The sequence below is a fragment of the Mesoplodon densirostris genome, chromosome 7 (genome assembly GCF_025265405.1).
Source record: "Mesoplodon densirostris isolate mMesDen1 chromosome 7, mMesDen1 primary haplotype, whole genome shotgun sequence".
NCBI lineage: Eukaryota > Metazoa > Chordata > Mammalia > Artiodactyla > Ziphiidae > Mesoplodon > Mesoplodon densirostris.
The window spans coordinates 2,586,757-2,611,180 of record NC_082667.1 but is presented as its reverse complement, the minus strand read 5'-3'; the positions used below and the strand labels follow the sequence as shown (position 1 = coordinate 2,611,180).

Genomic DNA, 24,424 nt, shown 5'->3' with positions numbered 1-24,424 from the left:
AAACGCTAATTCAAAAAGATACATGCGGGCTTCCCTGGTGGCGCAGTGGTTGAGAGTCTGCCTGCCGATGCAGGGGGCATGGGTTCATGCCCCGGTCTGGGAGGATCCCACACGCTGCGGAGCGGCTGGGCCCATGAGCCATGGCCACTGAGCCTGTGCTCCGCAACGGGAGAGGCCACAACAGTGAGAGGCCCGCATACCGCAAAAAAAAAAAAAAAAAAAAGGTACATGCACCCCAATGTTCATAGCAGCACTATTTACAATAGCCAAGACATGGAACCAACCTAAATGTCTGTCAACAGATGAATGGATAAAGATGTGGTGTGTGTATATGTATGTGTGTACATATATATATATATATGTATACACACACATACATACACAATGGAATATTACTGAGCCATAAAAAAGAATGAAATAATGCCATTTGCAGCAACATGGATGGTGGACCTAGAGATTACCATATTAAGTGAAGTAAGTCAGACAGATAATCATATTCATATCACTTATATGTGGAAACTAAAAAAATGATACAAATGAACTTATTTACAAGACAGAAATAGACTCACAGACATAGAGCACAAACTTACGGTTACCAAAGGGGATAGTGGGGTGGGGGAGAGGTAAATTAGAAGTTTGGGATTAACATATACACACTACTATTTATAAAATAGGTAAATAACAAGGACCTACTGTATAGCCCAGGGAACTATACTCAGTATCTTGTAATAACCTATAAGGGAAAATAATCTGAAGAAGAATATATATATATATATATATATATATATATATATATATATATATATATATATATATGTATGTATGTGTGTGTGTGTGTGTGTGTATGCTTGTAGATGTGTGTGTGTATAACTGAATCACTTTGCTTTACACTTAAAACTAATACAACATGTAAATTAACCATACTTCAATTAAAAATATTTTTTAATCTGAAAAATAAAGATGACAGAAGAAAACACGGGAGAATTTATTAAAACAATCTCAGAATGAGGTTTTTTTCCAAAATTTTTCCAAAATTTAAGACAAGGACCGCAAATCACAAAAGACTGCCAGAGTCGACTGTGTCAAAATTAAAAAATTCTGAAGTCCAACAGGAAAAAATGGACCAAAAATTTGAACAGTTTATGAAAAGAAAATACAACTGGCTTCTGAAACACAGAAACAAGCTCAACTTTTAATAAAATATAAGAAATGCAAAACAAAAAACAAAAACAAAACCCCCCAAAACACTCAAATTTAAAAATTCTGCCAGCAGAAAACTATAGAAGCTCAAAGACTGAAGAAAAATTGGGATAAAATATTTTCAACATCTAAGACAGAGTTCCTATAAATCAGTAAGAAGAGGTATTAAAAAAATTAAGGGTATGGAGAAATGGTTCACAAAAAAGAAAAAACAAATGTGTTTACTTATTTGAAGAGATAAAATCCTCATTTACTATAAAAAAATGTAAATTAACACTCCAGTATACCATTTCTTCCTCAATCAAATTAATAAAGATAAAAACTGTGACTACTCACTTGTTGGTGAAGGTGTGGGGAAACGGGCATGTTTGTGCAATTTTCATAGTAGCATAAATGGGTACCAGCCTTTATGATTTGGTAGTATCTATCAAAACATGTACAAATATCTTAACCTTGCTGGAAATGGAAAAAATGGGCCTCTTGAAGTGAATGCACTTAAAATGGAGACCAAAATTTCATGAAAAATAGACTTGATTGGGAAGTTACCTTGAGAAGTAGTAATAATAGTTTTGAAAGCAAGATTATCCTATATAAATATAAGTTATTATAATCGTAGATACCTACTCATTTTAGAAAAAAAGTGAATGGAGAGAGGTTCTGGTGTCATGTTTATAAAACATGCTGTGATACCACAGTAGGGCATCTTTCATTTCATAATGGACTTTGGCAGCACTTTCACACAGACGATCATATCTGTAGAAGGTAGGGGGCTTCATGGCTTCACTAAGGGCCTACCCTTAATCTTTTATTATTTCATCTGCTTTTATTATTTCTTTTTTGAAATGCTTATCTAGGTATCAGCCTTGATTTTCTCTTCAGTTGATAACTGGTTTAACTCTGCCTAATCTCCTAATCTCTGTTAGAGATGCTTCAATTTCACTTCCCTTAACTTCATGAAATCTCTTATCTTGACAAGATTTACAGTTCTTCTTCATAAGTGATTTACTTTACATTGTCCTTATTTGATAAGAGACAGCCTAGAAGGAGACTCAGTCAACAGAGATAGAGCCAGGGATAAGATGGGTGGGGAGAAACAATAGTGTTCAGTGGGGAGGGATGTTTCAGAGCGACTAATTTCATAACCGGGCAGTTCATTCGTGAATATTTGAATGGTTAATGGCTGTCTTTAGCTGCCCTATACATACATCAATAGGGGACTTGTTCCATACATTATGGCACAGTGAAATGCTCTGCAGCTGTTAATAAAAAGGAGAAGCACTAGATGTCTTAATATAGATCCATCTCCAGAACACACAGGCATCTTCCCTTTGAACAGTGCACACTGGGGCCACCGTGTGCTTACCAAGAAATGAGAGGGCTTGCTTACGGAAAGCCGAAAGGTTTCCTTACAGCATGATGCCTGTGGAGACAGGTCCCCGCACAGTACACTGGCCAGGGCTCCGTTCTCTTCAGATGCCCTGGGGTTGCTTCCTGCCCAGACCATCAAGCAAGTAACTGTTGGCCACCTCCTGCCAGCTGCGGTCAAGTCAGTGTTGCCCTTGAAAATGCTCATGGCCTTAATCAGGCTTTAATGAGCAGCCCATCTCTGCATCCTTTGATGGAAGGATCTCTGATTAACAGCCAGCATGATATTCTTTAGCCTTCTTACAGGCCTCCCACCCCACCACCTACGTGCCTTTTTCAGGCAGCTGGGTCCTCGTGTTCACCAGGAACAGGACCCATGCCAGAAAGACTAGAGCCGCCATGAGCACCTTTGGGGAAAGCCCAGTCCAGTAGACTGAGAGCAGAGGCCACGTTCTCTCCAGGATCCTGGAAGCTAACCACAAGAAAGCAGCACTTGAGCTACAGTGCACTGAGCTGTCACCTGTTCCTGTGTGTGTACACACATATCACTGCAAAATAAAAATGCCCCTGACGTGTACTGCCCTATGATGAACCAGTCTTGTCTGGGCAGCTCAAAAAGTCTGGCATACCTATATATTAAGTCAAAAAGGCAAACTGCAGATAAATATATGTTACCACTTGTGTAAAAAGGAGGTATATTATAGATATATGTTAGCCCCTATAACACACTCTGAAAAAATACAATAGGAAACTGTTAAAAGTGGTAACCTTTGGGGAAGGAAACTTAGGAATTCAGGGCTGTGGTGGGGACAGCCTGATTTTTCGCCATATTCCCTTTGTACACTGAATGTGTTTTACCATGTGCGTATAAAACTACTTTATCATTATTATTTTTTAAGCACAACATTTTAACAGGGAAAGAACGGTGTACTGCAGCTCATGCAGATGTTCTGCCAGGCCGTGAATGAGCAGCCCTGCGCTGCAGGGCTGGGGTGGCCACCGAGGGGCAGCTCCCGCGGCACAGCAGTGTGGGCTCTGGTTCATGTCACTCCAAGGGGCGGGGGCTGCTCCGGCACAAAGAGGGTTTTGACAGAGAGAGGCAGAGCTGGAGTGAGAGCAGGCCCTGGGCGGGCTCCCCGCGAGCCCCCCGCCCCCGCCCCCCTCGATGGGAAGGGGTGCCCTCCACCCATCTGCAGATCAGCAAGGCTCTCCTAGGAGATGAAACGTTACATATGTTTTGTCATTACAGAATTTTGAGAGGAGTGATTTTTAAGGAAGTGAACCGTGCACGGCATGTTCTGACTGCTGTGTGTCACTAAATCAAGTTTTTTCCATTTTCAGGTAATCTCTGATTTTGATTAATGCAACAGTGACAACATTTAATACGTTTTTCTGTGGATTTGCCTAATGTCTGCGTTAATTTAAATATTTTCCCATGCATATTCACATTTTAAACTCTGTTAAACTATAACTTAGACCCCATTTTACATTTGTGCTTTATACTGCCGAGACTGCTTCGGGGAGGAGCAGATTGTCTTCCCTTCTGAAATGGCACTGCTTGGGAACTGGTTGGGTGCTGGGTCTTCTGGGGAAGTGACACAGTGTTGACCTAGGAGGGGGTCCTGATCTCTCCCCATGGGGAGAAGGAACAGAGAGGAAGTTGAGGCTGGCGACCCTCTTGGGACATGCCCACACCCACCCTCTCCAAGGGCTCTGCCCTGGACATCCACCTGGGCGTGGGGAGGCCTGGATACACCGTTGGCAGAGAAGCTGGGCGGGAAGAAGCGGGCCCAGCGCCCGCCGCTGTAAGAGGAAACGAAGAGAGACAGCTCCAGTCAGCCCCAGAAGCGAGGCCTGGAAAAGCTGCAGCTGGAGCTAGAGCACAAAGGACTTTTCAGACCCTGCAGCCAAGGTGCCCAGCGAGCTGCGTTTTTTTTTTTTAAACAGCTCTTAGGGCGACAAGCCTTTCCAAAGGCCAGCAGTTGGCGAGGGTTTCCAGGAAGCTGGTCTGGCACCAGGCTGGGACTGGAGCAACTTTAACGAGTTAACTTCAGAAGGAAGGAATCGTCAGGAAGGGTTTAAGGTTCAACAAACTTTTTGAATTATTTTGCAAAAAGTTCTGGCTTTCAAATTCAAAGGCATGTTTTGCCGTGACTGTTTTAAGCCAGAGCCTGTTTCAAAGGCAGTGCAGCCCGCACGTTTCTGATTCATTCACTCCAGGTATTTGTCTTAACTCCCCTGGACGAGCTCTGCAAGTGCCATCCAGTGCCGGGAAATACTGGGGTCACCTTACACGTCTCATCAAACATTGCTCCACCCACGTGCCTCTCCCTCCGCCAGCCCCCATGGCCATGTGTGCACACGCGCGCGCACACACGCGCACACCTTCCCCAAGCAGGAAGCTGCTCTTTGCCAAGAGCGAATGGAATTCAGATTTCCAGAGGGTGTCCTTGGCCTCCAGCTCCACAGCCACACGCTGAAGAAAGGTCCTAGTGTGTGTGGTGGGGACTGAGAGAGAGGGGCCTCCATCTCTGCTCACGTCTATCTCGGCCCCAAGAAAAACCCACAGCTGGCTGCACTCTCCTCAGCCACACCCGGCCTCGGTCGCATTCCTTCCCTTCCTGAGCCCACACTGGGTGGCCCCAGCAAAGCAGCCTCCACAGCTTCCTCCCCGCCAGCGGGGAGACCTAGGCCGGGCCCTTGTGGGGCAACCAGCAGTTCCAAATGAGGCGCCCGCACCCTGGGCCTGAAGCGGTGGGAAACCACGGAGGGGCCCTCGGGGCCCACGCTCACCTACACAGGGGAGGACAGCGCTGCTGCTCCCTTCAGCACGCTGTGGGGCTGGCCCTCTTCCTACCCAGCCTTTGCTCTGCTGGCTGCGGAGCCGGTGGGCCTGCTGCAAAGGCTGATGCCGCCCTTTCCCACCACGGGGTCCCTGCGTGCATACCAGCAAGAAGGAACCCCTCTCCCCCAGCCGGTCTGAGCCTCCCAAGCCCTGAGGTCAGCATCCTTAGGAGTTAAACATTTACAGGCAGAGCCCAACACCAGCCCCAGTAAATGAGACAAGTCCGTGATCAGCCTCGCGTGGTGGGCCGGCCGGTCACGCTCAGCTTCTCTTTGGCCTGAGTCATTGGGACCTTGCACCTGTGTGGCCAGGTGGCAACAGGCGGAGAGAGTGATATTTCTGCAGGTCACCAGGGCCAGCGAGGACAGTGATGAGCAGAAGCTTTTATGGCATTTTAGGGGCTCAGCGCAGAGGGAGGCCTGGCGCCAAGGTAGAATGCGTCTGCCAGGGCCTGGTGCCCCGGCACAGTGTCCACTGCTAAACAAAGGCCAGGCTCTGCTCTCCTCAGACAGTGCCCTTTGTTTGCTCATGGAGCTGTTTTCATAAGCCCCAGGCTCCTCGTGGCCTGCCTTTCTGCCCGGGGAGAAGGCTGCAGCTCTGCAGCCTGGGCCTTTAGTCACAAGGCAGCCTTCTGGCCTTGCTCAGGGCTACTCTGATCCTCCTGCCTGGGCTGGGAAAGGTGGCACCCTTGTTTTGGTCTTGCCCACCTGGGTCTCCTGGATAAGTACTCTGAGGTGGCCCGAGACCAGCTTCCCTGTCCTTTCTGACCCCACGTCTCAGTGTTTCTGTAGTGCCTCAGCTCCACCAGCCTCTCCCTGCGGGCATGAGCTGCCGCAGAATTGGGGGGCGCTGTCTCCCGTCCCCTGCATGTTGGGGGAGCAAGCTAAAGAGCAGGGCATGGCCAAGCTGACGGCCATATGCGCTGCCCCCCAGCGCTCGGGTGACTGCGGCCCGGTGCTCGGGGAGGTGCCCCAGCCACCCCCGGGACTGGGGTCACTTGGCCCAGGTGATGAAGGGGACTGGCTGGGCCTGGCGTGAGGTGGAGCACAGGCCCCACTAGAGCAGACAGGCCCCTCTGGGACAGCAGAAGAGCACAGGGTCCAGAGTTCAGAGCTGAGGGCCTAGCCCTGGCTCTGCCAGCAGCTGAGCAAGGTCCTCTCGTCTTTGGTCTCAGGGCTCCCGTTTCCCAGTCTTTCCATCTCCTGGCATCTAAAGGGATACTCTCCCCCCCCTGAACCCAGACCATGTGGTCTGAAGAGTCCATTTCCCAGTGCATGAGACAGGCAGGTGGGGGGCGGCCCATGAGCACAGAGCTTTCAGGCACAGCCGCAGACTGGAGTATCACTGGGAGAGCATCTCAAGTGAGGCCCTTGGAGCCCCTGGGGATGGTCCCACCCTCTGCCGCTGCACACACACCGGCCCGAGCTCAGTCAGGCTGGGAGCCAGTTTTCCTGAGCATTGCTCCACCCAAGGCTGCCCCATCTTATGACCCTGGCCTTGCAGCCAGGCCCCCATGAGCTCCCACCTGGAGCCCACACACCCAGCTGGGGGGTTCATGCGGCAGTTCAAAAAGAACAGCAGAAAAAAAGCTCAAGTGTTTCAAACTGGAAGAGATTCAATTTAATTTAACAAATCTGGATATGAACCTAACGAAAACATTGAAAAACAAGCCCACCTACAAAAGGCCCACGAGAGGAGATTAAGTAGGAAAAGAAAGGTCCCCTTGGGCCTGAGGACAGCTGCCCAGTCCCGGCCAGGGAGTGGGAGACACCGGGCCCCAGTGCAGACCGAGCGGGGCCAGCAGGACTCGCCCAGAATGTGCTCAAGGACTTTAAGCTAAAGGTCCCAATGTGACCTTACCCTGAACTTTATACCCCAGATACAGAGATCAGCTAACTGAGGAGTTAAGCAGAGGACCAGCGGCTGGCTGCCTGGTGCCGCCCACCTCCTCTTCAGGGGCCTGGCTCTCTGAGGGCAGCAGTCTTAGGCCCATAACCACAAGTGAGGCTGCGGGGAAGGATGCTGAATATATATATATATATATAGTGTGTGTGTGTGCGCGCGCGCGCGTGTGTGTGTGTAGCTCTGTGCTCTGAATAGCCTTACCTACCCGCCCCCCCATTTCCCAAATATCTTCTATTGCTTTATGAAGTCACCCTGCTCTCTGCCTCAGTTTCCCCAGCAAGGCACCATAGGGAACAGCAAGGATTCTCCTTTGGGTGCAGTGTAGTCTGATCTGTGATGGCTCAGTTCCAAGGTCTTGGAAGACAAATCAGGTAGAGTCAAAATTACCTTTGAAAATTCCTTGAATTTCCCCTAAAAAAAAATTCCTTTCTCAGAGCTTTATGTATCCCCTCCTAAGCTGCTCTTGTGCCAACTGAAATGGGCGAACTCGTGTGTGAACCCCTGGGGTACACCTACTCTTCTCCAGGCACTCCCGGTGCCATCTTGAGTGTGAGCCTCTGGGGCCACTGCCAGGTCAAGAGGTTACTTATTGAGAAGATCAGAGCAACACTAGGGTCATAGCTGGAGGTGTGAGGATGACGTGGACACCAGGGATGCCAGACTCTGAGGCTAGACCTGGCCTCCTAGCTCCCTCTGCCTCCATCTTTTCTTTCTCTTCCTCTTCCCTCCACGAGGACTCTAAGATGGCACCCGGCATTCCCACGGGCCAACCAAACCTGACAGACTTCTAGCCAGACCTCAGACGGCTAGCCAGTCATTGCTAAGGATGTGCATCTAAGGTGTGGCCCCTGCCTAGGACACCTGCATTGTCCCAAGAGGGCTGGGAAATCTTAAAGAATGAACGCTAGAGGGGGCGCTCTGGGGCAGCACGAGAAGCCACAGAACTGGGTCTGCCACTGTACCCTGGGGGGCCAGGTCAGCGCTGCCCTGGAGTAGTGTGCAGGCCTGCACACCCCTCGCCCTCCTCACACGGCGGTGCCAGGTCCGTGGTGTGCGAAGAGCCTGAATGCGAAGAATTCTCACTGGAGAAGATGGTCACAGAGTCACCCAACCAGCGTACAGACTGTCTCTGCACGGACTGTTCTCTCCTGCCCGGAGGGCCATAGAAACACTTCGGGGGCACAGACCCAAACCAGAGGCCAGGCCTCTTTGCCTCTGCTGGCTAGTTACCTCCCCACCCTCTGCTTACCAGCCCTCAGGGTGCCAGTCCAGCTTCCCCATCACAGACTGGGGCTCCCCTAAAGATAGTGTGTCTGGGAACAAGCCCTGGCTCTGCCGCTACCTCACGGGTGACGCCGGCAAGACCCAGTCCTGTGAATCGGGGGACTGACTGACTAAGCGCTCGCAGGGCCCTACTGAGGATTCGGCCCGCAGCAGCGCCCCTCCCACCCCTGACACGAGACGTACACACGGCAGGGGCTCCGTCGATTCTGCCAGAGGCTCACCCTCTCCTAAGCACCTGAAAGCCACCAGGTCTATGAACGCTGCTGCCACATTCGGGCTGTGCAGCCTGCGAGTCGCTCAGAACCCTAGAGATACCGTGCGCTTCCCTTCCGTGCCAAGCACAGCACCAGGGGAAGGCAGGGTTTGTGGCCTGCCCTGGTCCTCACTCTGCTTGAAGATGGGTGCCATCCTTGGCAGGTGAGCCCAACTGTGATGAGAATAGAGGGCAGAGGCACGTCGGGGCACCTGTGACCATGGTCCTCTGCATTTCCCCCAAGAGGAGAACAGTGGGCGTCAGGTTTCTCCCTGCACCTCCACAGGGGCCAGAACAGCTCGTGAGCCCCTCTCCCAGGGACGAGAGGCTGTGGTTGTGGATCTGCATCTTTTCTCTGTCGCTAGCCCATCCTGGGGCCTGGGGCTTTTGGGCCTCCAGGTATATCTTGTTAAATAAGGACGACACCTAACGGTGGCGCACTGTGACCTCATCTGTGTCCCACGGAAGCTTGTGACCTGGTGGTTTCAGAAGCTTTCAGGCCAAGTAAGGGATGTCCCCATGAGGCCTCTCATCATAAGGTGACATTTTACACTATCTGCTGTTTAGCAGGCACTTTCCTGAATCAGGTACACAGCTGGATGCCTGACCCCATCTCCTCAAAAGCTAACACCAGCACCATGAGACACATCCCTCATGTCTACAAGAGGACACTGAGGCTCAGAGAGGTGAGGTGACTTCCCTGGCACCCCATGGGCAGGATAAAATGAGCCAGGCTGGCCAGAGTCCCCTGGTAGGCAATGTTCCCAGGCTTGGTGAACCCATAACCAACACCAGCTAACAAGGAATAAATCTCAGACAAGGGGTGCATGATCACTGCATTGAAAACTACAGGACGTGGTAGGAGAAATGAAAGAAGACCTCAATAAATGAGGGACACGTCAAGACCACAGTTCCAAAGACTCAACACAGTCAAGATGTTTATTCTCTCCATATTCATCTAGAGAGCCGCCGCACCTATTAGAAGTTTTCTGTGGAAACTGGCACATGCATGGAGAGGCAGGTGCCACACAAAGACAGCCAAGCAAGGCAGGAGAACTGGCTGGAGCCTGCATGATCAGCTGTCCAGGGCTGGTATCAAACTATAGTGATGATGAAACATGGCCCTGGCAAAAAAGAAAAACTGGAATCTGACTCATGGAAGCGAATAGGGTCTGCAGACAGAGCCACATGTAGACAGTGAGCTGGTTTATAATGATGCTGATACGGTAGGTAGGGCAGTGGAGAAAGGATGGTCTTTTCAGTAAAGGGTGCTGAGTCAAGCTGGATATCCAAATGGGGGAAAACTGTACCCGGACCTCAGCCTCGCACTGCATGCAAAAATTGATTCCAGGCGGACTGTAGATCTCCATGTGAAAGGTGAACTATTAAAGCTTTAGAAAAAAACAATATCTTTATGACCTTGGAGTAGTCAAAGTTTCTTAAGTAGGACACAAATAGCACTCTCCAGAAAGGAAATGTTTGATTAACTGGATCACCTTAAAATTAAGACCTTCTGTTCATCAAAAGACACCTTAAGAGAGGAAAAGGGCAACCTGCAGAGGGAGAGGTGTTGTGTATATATATATATATATATCCCAAATAATCTGACCAATGACTCATGTCCAGGGTAAAGATAGAACTCCTACAAATCAAAAGAAAAGATAACCCAATAGAAAATGGGCAGCCAACGTGGGCATTTTACAAAGGACAGTATCCAACTAAATAATAATCACGTAGAAAGGGGCTCAACTGTATTAGCCATTGGCTTACTGCAAATTAAAATCACAATTTGATGCCACCAGACACCAGTATGGCTGAAAAGGAAATGATGGAGAATGCCAAGTGTTAGGATATAGAGCAGCCAGAATGCCCCGATGCCACTGGTGGGAGTGGAGATGGTATGCCTGCTTTGGGAAGCTGTTAGTCTGTTTACTAAAAGTCAGCAAGCTCATCCAGTGACCTGGCAACTCCACGCCTAGGCACATACTCACCACAAAGCAGCCCGTATGTTCATCAGAGACTAGACAGAATATTCTTAGCAATAATGGTAACAACCCTGCCTTGGAAATTGTCCACGTGGCCATCCAAGGAGAATGGATAAAGTGTAGGCCATTCACACAGCGGGGTGCCAGCCGGCAAGGAAAGAGGGAGGCGCTGCTCTCTTCAGCCAGACGGCGGGGCTCCCAGGGACTCGGACAAACGGGCGCGTGCACTGCGTGAGTCTCTCGATAGAAAGTTCAAGAACGAACAAAGCTGAGTCCTGTTGCTAGAAGCCAGGACACTGGTTACCCGTGGGCATCAGTGACAGGAAAAGGGAGCCTAGGGGGTTCCTGGAGGTTCTGCTGCCTCAGCTCGGGGCTGGTTACGTGAGTCCTGGGGGTGAAAACGCATAAAGCAGTACACTTGAGATCTGTGTACTCATCTGTGTGTACTTCATCCTTCAACTAAAAAGTCGAAAACCATGTCCTATATACAAGGCCAATCCTTTCTAAACTTGAGAGATGGACAACCCAGGCCTGCAGAGGGGCTGGGGCTGCCCCCAAGCACCCTCCACCCCTGGCTCAGGGGACACACAGCTCAGGCTTCCTGATCAGGCTGCCTTGGGACTCAGTCTCCCCTTCTGGGTTCAAGCAGAGCCCAAGAGGGAGCTGCGTGGGATTCCCCGACGGTGGGAAATGTCTCCACATCAACACCAGTGCGATCTGTGCAGTCATTTTCCCCAGCCACTCCTAGGGTGTGGACGTTCTCTCCTCCAGTGATACCCTAACCCTGTCCACGCTAGCCTTGCTGAGGACCTGCACCACGGAGACTGCTGAGCGGGGCCTGAGAGCGCCTGGGCCGGGGGTTATGGATGGCTTCTGAGGAAGCAAGGAGCCTCCCCGCTTTCCTCTGGGCCTCCCACCCAGACAGCGGGCCCACTCCCCAGAGCAGCAGCCCCAGGAGACTGGCTGCATCCTCCTCACATGCTCAGATGGAGGAAGTGAGGCTCCCAGAGGTTAGGGGGCCTCCGGGGGCCAGCCCGCAGCTGGGCTGGTGCAGGCTGGGAGACAGATTGAGGGCATCCGATTCCCAGTCCCGTCTCTTTCCCACTGAGCCACTCCGCCTCGCTTTTAATTTAATTAGGAGAACATTTAATCCCCCCGTGCATTTCAGAGACGGGTTTGCGCCTGGCCGGAGCTGTGAGGCTCTGACGGGGAGCCTGTGACTCATGTAGCTTCGCACAGCCCTCCCGGGCGGGCTCCCACGGGGCTTCCTTGGCACCTTGTGCAGACAGAGGTGGTCTGGAGCTCCGAAGAAGACAGGACACTGGTCTGGAAAGACAAACTAGCCTCATCTGTTCCTGGCAAGCCCCCTCCTTTATCCCCCTGGACACTGGCCCCAGAAAGGCCTCTCCGTCCTTTCCCACCAAAGTTTGCAGGGTGAGAAACAGAGCGAGGGGCTTGGGTGTTCGCAGAGGTGCAGTGCCTGGTGCCTCCAGGGTCCATGGGTGTGGGCTGCAGTGGGCCCTGGGTGTCTCTGAAATGTCCCAAGCAAACCTAGTCCCATCAATAGAGCTAGTACCCCTGGTCCATGGAGCTGAGTGCAGGACCAAGCCTTGTGACATTTGCCCCCGTTTCCAGAAGGCATGGGGCTGGCCCTGGCCTCGCTGACAAATGCAGATTTCAGGAGACATTAGCAGTGATGTGGATGAAAGCCAGGCCACAGCGGCCTTGCTGGAAAAGAGAAACTTGAACGTTTTGGCGTGAGATTCTGCAGGGTCCAGGAGAAAGTTGAAGACATGGAAATTCTAATTAACGCACACAGGGCTGGTTTTGCTCAAGGATCTCCAGGCTGTCATGTCGCAGGAGGCCTGCAAGTATATGCTCGCTGGGTGTGTGTGCGTGTGTGTGAGCGTGCTTGCTCACGGTCACCTGGTGGGTGACCTGTAGCGCCCCAGCCTTGGCCTCGCCTTCCCTGTGCCTGCCTTTCCTAGAAGGCCCCCGGCCTTCCCTGTGCCTGTCCTGGTGTACAGGGTGCTAACCGAAATCTTCCCCCTGCAGAGCAGGACAAGAGTGGTGGCTAGTTGAAAAGGGCTGAATCTTGCCCAACCGAGATGCCATGACGAAAGAGGTGGGGGGGCCAGGGACCAACTCTCCTAGAGGGACCCTTCAGGGAAACCACAGGCTGCTGTGCTCACAGAGGGTCTGGCCACTTGAACCAACTGTCTTGGGTGTCCACATGCAACATGCAACCAGTGGGGCAGATGTGGATGCCAGGCCAGTGCTGGCTGACGGCAGCTGTGGGGAGGACTCCATAGGAATGGCCGCAGCCTCCCAAGGCTGCTGAGAGGCCACGCCCACACACAGCCCTGGAGCTCAGAGCCACAGGTCCTGATGCTGAGGCCAGTTCTGACCCAGCTGCCCCTGGCCCTACATGCCAGCACCCATGCTGAGGCGCCCACAGCCCTGCTTCATCTCCTCCTCAGGAGGTGCTGGCTGGGGGCCCCTGTCTGCCTTGGGGTGGGAGCCATAGTCCTGGAGCTCCCTCCAGCCTGGGGCTTGAGGGGGTGCCAGATAGGGAGAGGCCCAGGGGAGCCGCACATCGCTTGCTCCCCAGGATCTGAGAATCTTGGGAGACAGGTACCCATAAAAGAGTCCCAGGCCCCATACTAGGGCTCAGGGAGCTGGTACAGAGGGCCTCAGGGGCTGGAGGAGGACGCGGCTGCCTGGCCTGTGGACGTCCTGGGCCTCCTTGGGAGGAAGATGACTTGAGAGGACCTTGGAAAGATGAGTAGGAATCTCATGGCTGCAGAGGAGTGCCAAGGCTGTTCCAGATGGGACACCATGTGCAAGGCACAGGGATGCACACAGGGGTGGCCCTCCCCTCAGTGGGCAGAAGCCTAGGAGCTCACCCCAGCTCCTCCTGGGGTGCGGGCTCCGCTGCGCCCCACGCTCCCAGATGCCTTGTCTCCTGCCTCACACTTGCTCCTTGGAAGCCCTGTGGCAAGACTGCGGCGAGTGGGGGGGGTGGGGCGGTGCTCAAATGCAGACGAGCTGCCTTCTGGCCCTGCAGGACCTGGAAGACTATCTTCCTGAAAGGTGTGGGTGAGACTGGCCCGGCCACCCAGATCCGTGTGAGGGCCCTGGAGCTGCCCAGGGGCTTGCCTGTGGGGCTGGAGTGCCCAAAGCTACTGTGTCTCCCCAGCCCACTGCACCCTGGGCCCTGCTCGCTGGCAGCCCCCTCGGTTGCACCAGGCTGGCTTGCTGACCCCCAGTCCCCTGACCCCTCGCTCCACCGATGGCCAACAGGCCCCGGAAAGAGGAGCTTCGCCCAGCCCCAGGGACCTTCCCGTAATCAAGGCTGCAGTGACCTCACCTCCCTGGGGCCCGGCGGGCGGGGAGAGCTTGAGATGGAAACAAAATGTGTCTTTATTTATGCTTTTAATTTGAATCCTGGAACTGGCCCAACATGGTAATACATTTAACATCAGTAAAATGCTGAAGAAAAATGGATCTGTTTTTCAGTAACTGCCTCCCACCCACTCTGCCCGCTGTGAGACCCCCGCGCACACCCCCCATCCCTTACACACACCAGGGCGTGCGCCCCTCTCTTCCCCGCATGGAGTCCGTGGGGCTGAGCTGCCCGCAGGAGCTGAGACGGGTCCCCGAGCGGCTGGAGCCGAGTTTAATTAGGGGCATCAATCACCAGGCGGGCCGTGCGGGAGCAAAGGAATGTGGCCCCAGCATGGGCACCGAGGCCTGGCCATCCTCCTCCCCGCCTTGCCCTAACGGCAGTCACAGCCCTAAGTAAACATGGTGCCCGTCGGTGCCACCTCCTTCCCCAGCCATGGTGGGGTGGGGCCTCTACCCAGCCTGTAGCCCTGGGGGCGCCTAGGTCTGAGGCCCCACCATCTCCTTCACTGCGCCTGCATCCCCCCTTCCCCACCTGGGCTCCCCTGAGCAGAACTCTGACTCCGGAGGACGTGGGCATGCAGATCCCTTGCCGTCTCAACCTCGACTCTGCCTTGACCAGCCCACAGTGCCTGGAGGTGGCCTTTCGACTACAGCCTCAGTCTTTTCACTCCCAGCCTTCACTGTAGACCCCTCATCCTAGCACCACACCCAGGCTCCTTCCCACCTTCCCAGCTGTCTCATCTCCAGGGTCTGTACTGGGAAAGGCCTTCACAGGTTCTGGGGCGAGGACTCTACTGGGTGAGGACTGCCTAGGTCCAACCGGCGCTGGAGGGTCCATTCCTGCTACAACCAGCGGGCCACGCCATGGGACTGGTGGACCCAGAAGGCCCGCCACAGGCTCTCTGGTTGGTGATGCCCCAGGCCCACAGCAAGCAGAGAGCTTGGGGCCTCTGTCTTGGAGGAGGGAAGACAAGAAATAGCCAGGCTCCTCCGACGATGCAGCTACACTGGCTTGAGTTCCCTCCTGGGGCTCCCTGGGCAGGTGGGCGGCCTCTAGCCTTGGGAAACTTGGTGCACGCAGATGCCAACACACAAGGACCTCGCTTCAAAAGGGGGGACTGTGCAAGGCAGCTGTGAGCTTGGCTTTGGGCCACCTCGGTCCCCAGTCTCACCACCCTCACCCTGGGCCTCTCTGCAGGGGCCTGGCAGGGCCCGGGGAGCTGGTGAAGACTGACTGCCCTGCTGGATGGATGGTGGGTGATAGCCCTGTCCACCCGGGGGGCAACTCCTTGCGTGTGCATTCTGGGGGCCAGGCCACAGCTGAGAGAACAAAGAAGAGTGAGCTCTGACAGGAAGAGAGCGGCCAGGAGGACAGGAAGGGGCAGGCTGAGCGGCATGGTGAGGCCTGGGTAGTATCCACCCACGGGAGGGTCATGGTTCCCAGCAGGCTCTTGGCCGTCCTCACTCTGAGCAGGCACTGCCACCTGTGTTGCAGACACCAGCCACAAAACTGCAACTTTTACCACTTTGGGGTCCTTTGTGCCCCAGGTTCGGTACAGGCCTCAGCCAGAGTGGTAAGCTGGCATTCTGCCTTGGGACGCTGACCGGCACTTGCCCATCCCACCTGGCACCCGCCACTGCTCACGCCTCTGCCCTTGCCCATTTATCAAGTGAGCCTATCAGGTCATCTCCAGGATGGGCCCAGAGGTCAGAGCCACATTCCCAGGGGTGGCCTGGCAGCTTGCTCCGGTGCCGAGTCCACGAGGATGAAGAACCCTGCTTCACAGTGACCTGGGTGGCTCCCAGTGGGCCTGAGAATGCTTTCTGTGCACACCCTGCTATCGATCGGGCGCTGTCAACCTCCCTGTGAGCCTGGGGGCCTGGAAGGATGGTAGGCCATCCTGTCTGATCATGGTACCACCTTGAGACAGTCCTACCCTCCTTTCACTCTGGCTCCCCGACTCTGTCAGTCCTCTGGTTACAGAGCAGCCAGGAGGCCCTGCAGTTCGGGTCCCGATTCCTCAGTCATCTGCAAGGCAAAGGCCACACCTGGCTGGCAGCAAAGGCAGCCAGCCTGGGGCCTCACTTCCAGAGAGATGCACACAGTTCAGGACAACCTCGAGACCCTTAGAGAGTCCGGAGAGCCGAAACACGCTTCAGTGACCCCGCAGAGAGAAGGAAGGAAGGCCAGCAAGTGACTCGCAGAAGGGCTGAGCGCCGCTCACACATCCCAACACACAAAGACTTCTCTAGGGGAATCCCCAGCGGGGCAGTGGCCAGCATGGGCCTGAGTGTCCCACTGACCCCGCCACAGGCTGTCACCGCTGGGTGCCCTAGCCGGGAGCACTGAGTCACGTCGGAGGGGAATCACACCACGGCCGGGCCCCAGGGATTGGCCTGGCGATACCGCGACGGTGGGGGAGGACGGGCATGCGTCCCAGGCCAGCTGTGCCTCAGGGGCAGGCCAACTGGAAGGCGTGGAAAATCAGCCATTTCCTCCACCTGAAGGAGCCCCTGAGGACAGCAGCGGCAACTGGCAGACAGCAGTCGGCATCTGCCCCGTGGCTTTGGCCAGGGTTCCACCAGGGAAATGCGAAAAACAAAGTCGTCTCTTTTTTGGGGGGCAGGGGAGGGGGCTAGGGGAGAGAAAAACAATCTTCTCAGACGCTCAAAGCACGAAAACAAGTGGAAAATGATCAGTCTGGTTTTCCATAAGTCAAAACAAGAGGATCATGTTCCCAGACTCGGCGGGAAATGCCCTTGCTCTCCTCCCTGCCTGGTGCCCGGGCACTGAGGCCAGCCCCTGGTGGTCGGTGGCCCCAGGTTGCTGAGGGCAGGCAGCGAGTGGTGGGCACTGGGTGAATAGACCTGAGCCCTGGTCCAGCGCTGAGCCCCACGCCCTTCTAGCTCATCACCCCTGGGTGAGCGGACACTCACTGCGACACGTGGGTGATGGGCGCCAGCAGAGTCTCCCCTTCCAGGTCCAGGTCCTCGGCAAAGCTGTTGGTTCTCATGAAATGGGCCGTGCTCACTTCCAGCAGTGTGGGGCTCTTTTTCACTGTGGGGAAAGATGCGGGACAGCACATCAGGCTTCCATGGAAGGCTTGATGGCAGAGGGGGCCCAGGGTTGCTCAGAGCTGAGATGTTCACCCCAAGCTGTTACCCTGCCTGTGGGGCGGACCTGTGCCCCTGGAGCCTTCCCACAAACGGGTAAGATATCTACTCGCAGGGCTGGGTGAGGAGTGGAGATGGTGTATGAAGCCTCAGCACAGAGGACTGGCAGGGGGGTCACAATGGCCCCCATGTGCCTGAGGCCACAATGGTCAAGGAGCAATTGAGAGCCGATGACACCTCCTCAGAGTGGGGACTGTGCCTGGGCTGAGCTCAGGTGTCTGGGCCTCTCCCCAGGTTCACAGCAGACGTTCAGGTCAAGAATAGAACATAGCTGACAAGCACAGGTTTGGTAAGACACTGACTCTCATCACCATGCTGTCACTGTCACGTGGCTGGATGGCTTTTGATGCATCAGTGAAGACCCAGGGTGGTAGGGTTCCTGCTCACAGAGTGTCGCAAGCCGGGGAGGAAGGGGCAGCCACAGAGCTCCTGGCCCCTTGCATCCACTACCCGCACCCTGAGGGAGGCACAGGAACCACCCCGACGGCTGGTGTTAGCATTCAGATTCTTGGGCCCACCCACAGTGATTGGATGCTAGTGCTCAGGGCTGACTAAGAATAATTACCAGCCCCCTGATTTTCAATCTGGACCTTTTTTATTTTTCCATTTAAAGTTTTTATTGTAAAATAACAAATTACTTGTAAAAAGGGACACGACTCAAAGATTCATGAAGGCCTTTCTCCCCCGAGGTCATCAGCGTTAACCACCAACTAGATTCCTAGCTCATCCCTCTGCTCATCAGAGCAGCTGACACCTGGTGGGACTTGCATTTATACACACGTGACGGCTCTGTTCTTGTCACTTTGTTCCTGTCACTGCAACATGCCCATCTCATTTTTCTACAGGTATTTAGACATGGATCTAAGTCTTATTTTAGTAGTTGCGTAACAGTCTGTAGCTTAGATCTACCACAGTTAACTCAACCATTCCATGTGTGATGGACATTCGGTTCCATTAGCTTTAAGCCACTACTTTATGACAATGATAATGCACCCATCCATCTTTATGAAAACCTGACATATTGAGGCAGGGGTGAGGGTGTTTCCTTGGTAAGTTTAATAGGCGTTGCTGGATTGTTTTCCCAAGAAGTCATATCAATTAGGCTCCAGCAGTCGTGTGTGCGCATGCCACCTTCTCCACATCCATGCCCGCACTGACCTTTGGCAGCCTTTGCTGGGCCCATCAAATGTAGATGAAGATGGGCATGGTGCTTTTCCTTCTATGCTGGATGCCCATTGTGGCTCGGAGGCTATTTGGTTTTCCTCTTGTGGAATTATCTGTTCATATCCTTTGCTCACTTCTGTTCGTCAATTTGTAGGAATTTTTTTTCTATGCTAGAGATAACTAACCCTTTGCATATGAGGCACAAGTATCTTCCCCAGTCTATCTTTGGTGTTTTTACCTTAATTATGGTTGTTTTATCACAGAAAGTTTTTAATGATTTTGAAGCGATACCTATCTTTTGCTTTTTGAAAAAGAAACGATTCCCCACCCCAAAGTAGTACAACCATCTTCTAAATACAAATGTATGAGTGTGTATAAATTTTAATACATTTAGCACTTACACCTCACATTGTAGGAGATCATCAACAATCAGAAAATGAAAATGTAAAGGTATTGTATGCAGTCTTACTGAAAAAACTAAAATGAAACACAAACTATAAAATCTCTTCAAGAAGACATAGGAGCAAGTCTCTGGATTTGGCACTGAGTGTTGAAGTATGATACCAAAAGCTCTGTGAGCAGAAAAAAAAAATGAAAAACTGGACTTTATCAAAATTAAAAGCATTTGCTCTGTAAAAGACACTGCTAAGGGAATGAAAAGACAAGTCATAGACTTGGAGGAAATGTTTACATGTCACTTCTCTGGTCAAGGACTTTTATCCAGAATATGTAAGGAACTGTGGCAACTTGACAAGAAAGCTAAAAACCCAGTTTTAAAAATGGATTACTAATAAGCTCATGAAAAGATGCTCAATTCAATCAATACGAGTAGTTGTTAGGGAAATGCAAATTAAATCCACAATGAGCTACCATTATACCCATGTTAGAATGACTAAAATTTTTAAATGGTGTCAGTTTTGGATATTTGGCAAAGAATAAGGTTAGAGCCTTACTTTTCACTTTACATTAAGAAAAGAGAAATCGAAGCCTGACAATGCCATATGCTCATGAAGATGCAGACCAACTAGAACTTTCACATGTTGCTGGTGGGAATGCAAAATGGTGCAGCCATGTTGGAAGAGGGTTTGGTGGTTTCTCATAAAGTTAAACATACATTTATCTTGTGACCCATTGGTCCCTGTCCCAGTTATTTACCCAAGTGAACTGAAAATTTACATTCAGAAAAACCTGTACATAAATGTGTATAGCAATTTTGCTTACAGATGCCAAAACCTGGAAACAACTAAGATGCACTTCAGTAGGTGAATGGATAAACTGTGGTACATCCATACAATGGAATTCCATCCAGCAATCAAAGAAATGAACTAGTGGTTCACGCATGCAACGACATAGATGAATCGCAAATGCATTTTGCTAAGCAGTGAAAGAAGCCAGATGCAAAAGGCTACATATTATATGATTCCATTTATATGACATTCTGGAAAAGGCAAAACTACAGGGACATAAAACAGATCAATGGCTGCTAGTGTTTAGAGGAGGGGGAGTACTTGACTTCAAAAGAGTTGCACAATGGAATTTTTAGGGCTATGGAACTTCTCTGTATGATGTTGTGGTGGTAGGTACATGACTCCAGGCATTTGTCAAAACCCATAGAACTGTACATCTCCAAGAGTAAATTTTACTATATGCAACCCCCTCTCCCCGCCAAAATAAGCCTGTTGGAGGATCCAGGATGGAAAGCATGCTGTCACGAGTGAATTCTGTATTACGAATACATAACATAGCACTAAAAGGAGAGGGGAAGAAGCAGCTGGCCTATGAAGTCTTGGGAAACAACCTTTTGATTGGATATGTTTAAAGTAAAAAAAAAAATGTCATAAACACAGTATTCTAGTTGGTAAGTTTGTTTCTCATAGGGGTACTACAGGTACACTTGAGTTAAATAAGTAAATAATTATAGATAATGGGAGCCAGGATTCTCAATGTCAGAAAAAAAGTAACAGAGTTGGGGGGTGGTGAACAAACCCTGTGGTCAGAAATATCAGTATGAACTTACATTTAGTTTAACATAGACACAAATAAATACAGATATACGTGTACACTTGGTTTATTCACGTACATACATTTCCTAGCTCTGTCCACTGAGAGGCCCTAGAAGCAGTGACCAACTGTGGAGCAATGAGCACCTAGTGCCCAGATCCTGGTTTCTAAATCCCATTCTCCAGTAAAAGGAACCAGGGCTCTCCAATAGAATGGTGATTCTAGGGCGAGGGCAGTGGAAATATAAGATAAGCCTGAAGTATTGTCTAGTGTTAGAAAGAAAAGAAATGCTCAAAAATAAATAAATGAAAAGGATGAGGGCATATCAAACGGACACAGGAACTAACCCAAAAGAACTCTCAATCCAGTGACCAAAGCTAGAACAATTTGAGCAACAAAATAAATAATATTAAAAATATTATACAGAATCCTATCAAACATTTAGAGAAGAGCTAACACCCATCCTTCTCAAACTCTTCCAAAATATAGCAGAGGAACACTCCCAAACTCATTCTACGAGGCCACCATCACCCTGATACCAAAACCAGGCAAGGATGTCACAAAGAAAGAAAACTACAGGCCAATATCACTGATGAACATAGATGCAAAAATCCTCAACAAAACACTAGCAAACAGAATCCAACAGCACATTAAAAGGATCATATACCATGATCAAGTAGGGTTTATCCCAGGAATGCAAGGATTCTTCAATATATGCAAATCAATCAATGTGATATAAACCATATTAATGACGGAGAAAAACCATATGATCATCTCAATAGATGAAAAAACTTTTGACAAAAGTCAACACCCATTTATGACAAAAACCCTCCAGAAAGTAGGCACAGAGGGAACTTACCTCAACATAATAAGGGCCATATATGACAAACCCACAGCCAACATCGTTCTCAGTGGTGAAAAACTGAAACCATTTCCACTAAGATCAGGAACAAGACCAGGTTGCCCACTCTCACCACTATTCAACATAGTTTTGGAAGATTTAGCCACAGTAGTCAGAGAAGAAAAGGAAATAAAAGGAATCCAAGTCGGAAAAGAAGTAAAGCTGTCACTGTTTGCAGATGACATGATACTATACATAGAGAATCCTAAAGATGCTACCAGGAAACTACTAGACCTAATCAATGAATCTGGTCAAGTAGCAGGATACAAATTAATGCACAGAAATCTCTTGCATTCCTATACACTATGATGAAAAATCTGAAAGAGAGATTAAGGAAACACTCCCATTTACCACTGCAACAGAAAGAATAAAATACCTAGGAATAAACCTACCAAGGAGACAAAAGACCTGTATGCAGAAAACTATAAGATGATGAAAGAAATTAAGGATGATACAAACAGATGGAGAGATATTCCATGTTCTTGGATTGGAAGAATCAACATTGTGAAAATGACTATACTACCCAAAGCAATCTACAGATTCAATGCAATCCCTATCAAACTACCAATGGCATTTTCCACAGAACTAGAACAAAAAATTTCACAATTTGTATGGAAACACAAAAGACTCCGAATAGCCAAAGCAATCTTGAGAAAAAGGAAAACAGAGCTGGAGGAATCAGGCTCCCTGACTTCAGACTATACTACAAAGCTACGGTAATCAAGACAGTATGGTACTGGCACAAAAACAGAAATACAGATCAATGGAACAGGATAGAAAGCCTAGAGATGAACCCATGCACCTACGGTCACCTTGTTTTTGATAAAGGAGGCAAGAATATACAATGGAGAAAAGACAGCCTCTTCAGTAAGTGGTGCTGGGAAAACTGGACAGCTACATGTAAAAGAATGAAATTAGAACACTCCCTAACACCATACACAAAGTAAACTCAAAATGGATTAAAGACCTAAATGTAAGGCCAGACACTATAAAACTCTCAGAGGAAAACATAGGCAGAACACTCCATGGCATAAATCACAGCAAGATCCTTTTTGACCCACCTCCTGGAGAAATGGAAATAAAACAAAAAATAAACAAATGGGACCTAATGAAACTTAAAAGCTTCTGCACAGCAAAGGAAACCATAAACAAGACAAAAAGACAACCCTCAGAATGGGAGAAAATATTTGCAAACAAAGCAACTGACAAAGAATTAATCTCCAAAATATACAAGCAGCTCATGCAGCAAAATATCAAAAAAACAAACAATCCAATCCAAAAATGAGCAGAAGACCTAAATAGACATTTCCCCAAAGAAGATACACAGATTGCCAACAAACACATGAAAGGATGCTCAACATCACTGATCATTAGAGAAATACAAATCAAAACTACAATGAGGTATCACCTCACACCAGTCAGAATGGCCATCATCAAAAAATCTACAAACGATAAATGCTGGAGAGGGTGTGGAGAAAAGGGAACCCTCTTGCACTGGTGGTGGGAATGTAAATTGATACAGCCACTATGGAGAGCAGTATGGAGGTTCCTTAAAAAACTAAAAACGGAACCACCATATGACCCACCAATCCCACTACTGGGCATGTACCCTGAGAAAACCATAATTCAATAAGAGTCATGTACCACAATGTTCATTGCAGCTCTATTTGTAATAGCCAGGGCATGGAAGCAACCTAAGTGTCCATCGACAGATGAATGGATAAAGAAGATGTGGCACATATATACAATGGAATGTTACACAGGCATAAAAAGAAACGAAATTGAGCTATTTGTAGTGAGGTGGATGGACCTAGAGACTGTCATACAGAGTGAAGTAAGTCAGAAAGAGAAAAACAAATACCGTATGGTAACACATATATATATGGAATCTAAAAAAAAAAAAAAAAGGTTCTAAAGAACCTAGGAGCAGGACAGGAATAAAGACACAGATGCAGAGAATGGACTTGAGGACACGGGGAGGGGGAAGGGTAAGCTGGGATGCAGTGAGAGAGTGGCATGGACATATATACACTACCAAATGTAAAATAGCTAGCTAGTGGGAAGCAGCCTCATGGCACAGGGAGATCAGCTCGGTGCTTTGTGACCACCTAGAGGGGTAGGATAGGGAGTGTGGGAGGGAGACGCAAGAGGGAGGGGATATGGGGATATATGTGTATGTATAGCTGATTTACTTTGTTATTACAGCAGAACCTAACACACCACTGTGAAGCTATTATACTCCAAAGAAGATGTTAAAAAAAAAGATTTCAACAGGAAAAGAAAAAGAATATTACACAAAATAATAGTATTAGATTATAGCTCAAAAAAAAAATATTCCTGAGTCCATACTGATATAGATCAACAGATAATTGGAAGAGAGGGATAAATCTTCCTTATAGAAGAATTCCAGATAATAAATGTAGAAAGACTGAGGGAAAAAACCACCATTAGAACACCACAGTGATATTTGCTACAGGCAAGATCCAGGGATGAATGCTAGAATTAGTAGGTGAAACTTTAAGGAGAAACTTCAAAGTATCTCCTCTCAAATATTTATTCATTGCTGTGGTGGTTTTAACATATGTTCACCAATGCTTTGATATTCTCTCATGCAGGAGGTAGACCGTAACAACCCTCCCCTTGGGTGTGGGCAGGACTTGCTGACCCCTTCTCATGACTAGACTGTGGAAAGGGAAAAATACTAAATAAGGCTGGCTGACACCACCTTAACCAAGTGGGTCAAGGTTAACACTACCAGTGACAAACCATGTTGATGTCATGTACCCTGATATGGTGCAATGAGAAAAGCACCTCACTTCTGTGGCATTCTTCCCCCCAAACCCATAACACCAGTCTAATCCTGAGAAAATAGTGACAAACCCAAACCGAGGGACACTGACGCCTGACTAGTATTCCTCAGAAGTGTCAAGGTCGGGGCT

General features: G+C 49.9%; 1 protein-coding gene across 3 annotated transcripts in view; it reads right to left on the bottom strand.

Annotated features, from left to right (window-relative positions):
• KCNQ1 (potassium voltage-gated channel subfamily Q member 1) overlaps nt 1-24,424 on the bottom strand; it is a 348,523-nt gene that overhangs the window by 168,041 nt on the left and 156,058 nt on the right. For all 3 annotated transcript variants that reach the window (XM_060104250.1, XM_060104251.1, XM_060104252.1), the window contains one exon: nt 17,183-17,303. In XM_060104250.1, coding sequence (XP_059960233.1) covers nt 17,183-17,303 — 121 coding nt within the window. The remainder of the gene's footprint in view (nt 1-17,182; nt 17,304-24,424) is intronic.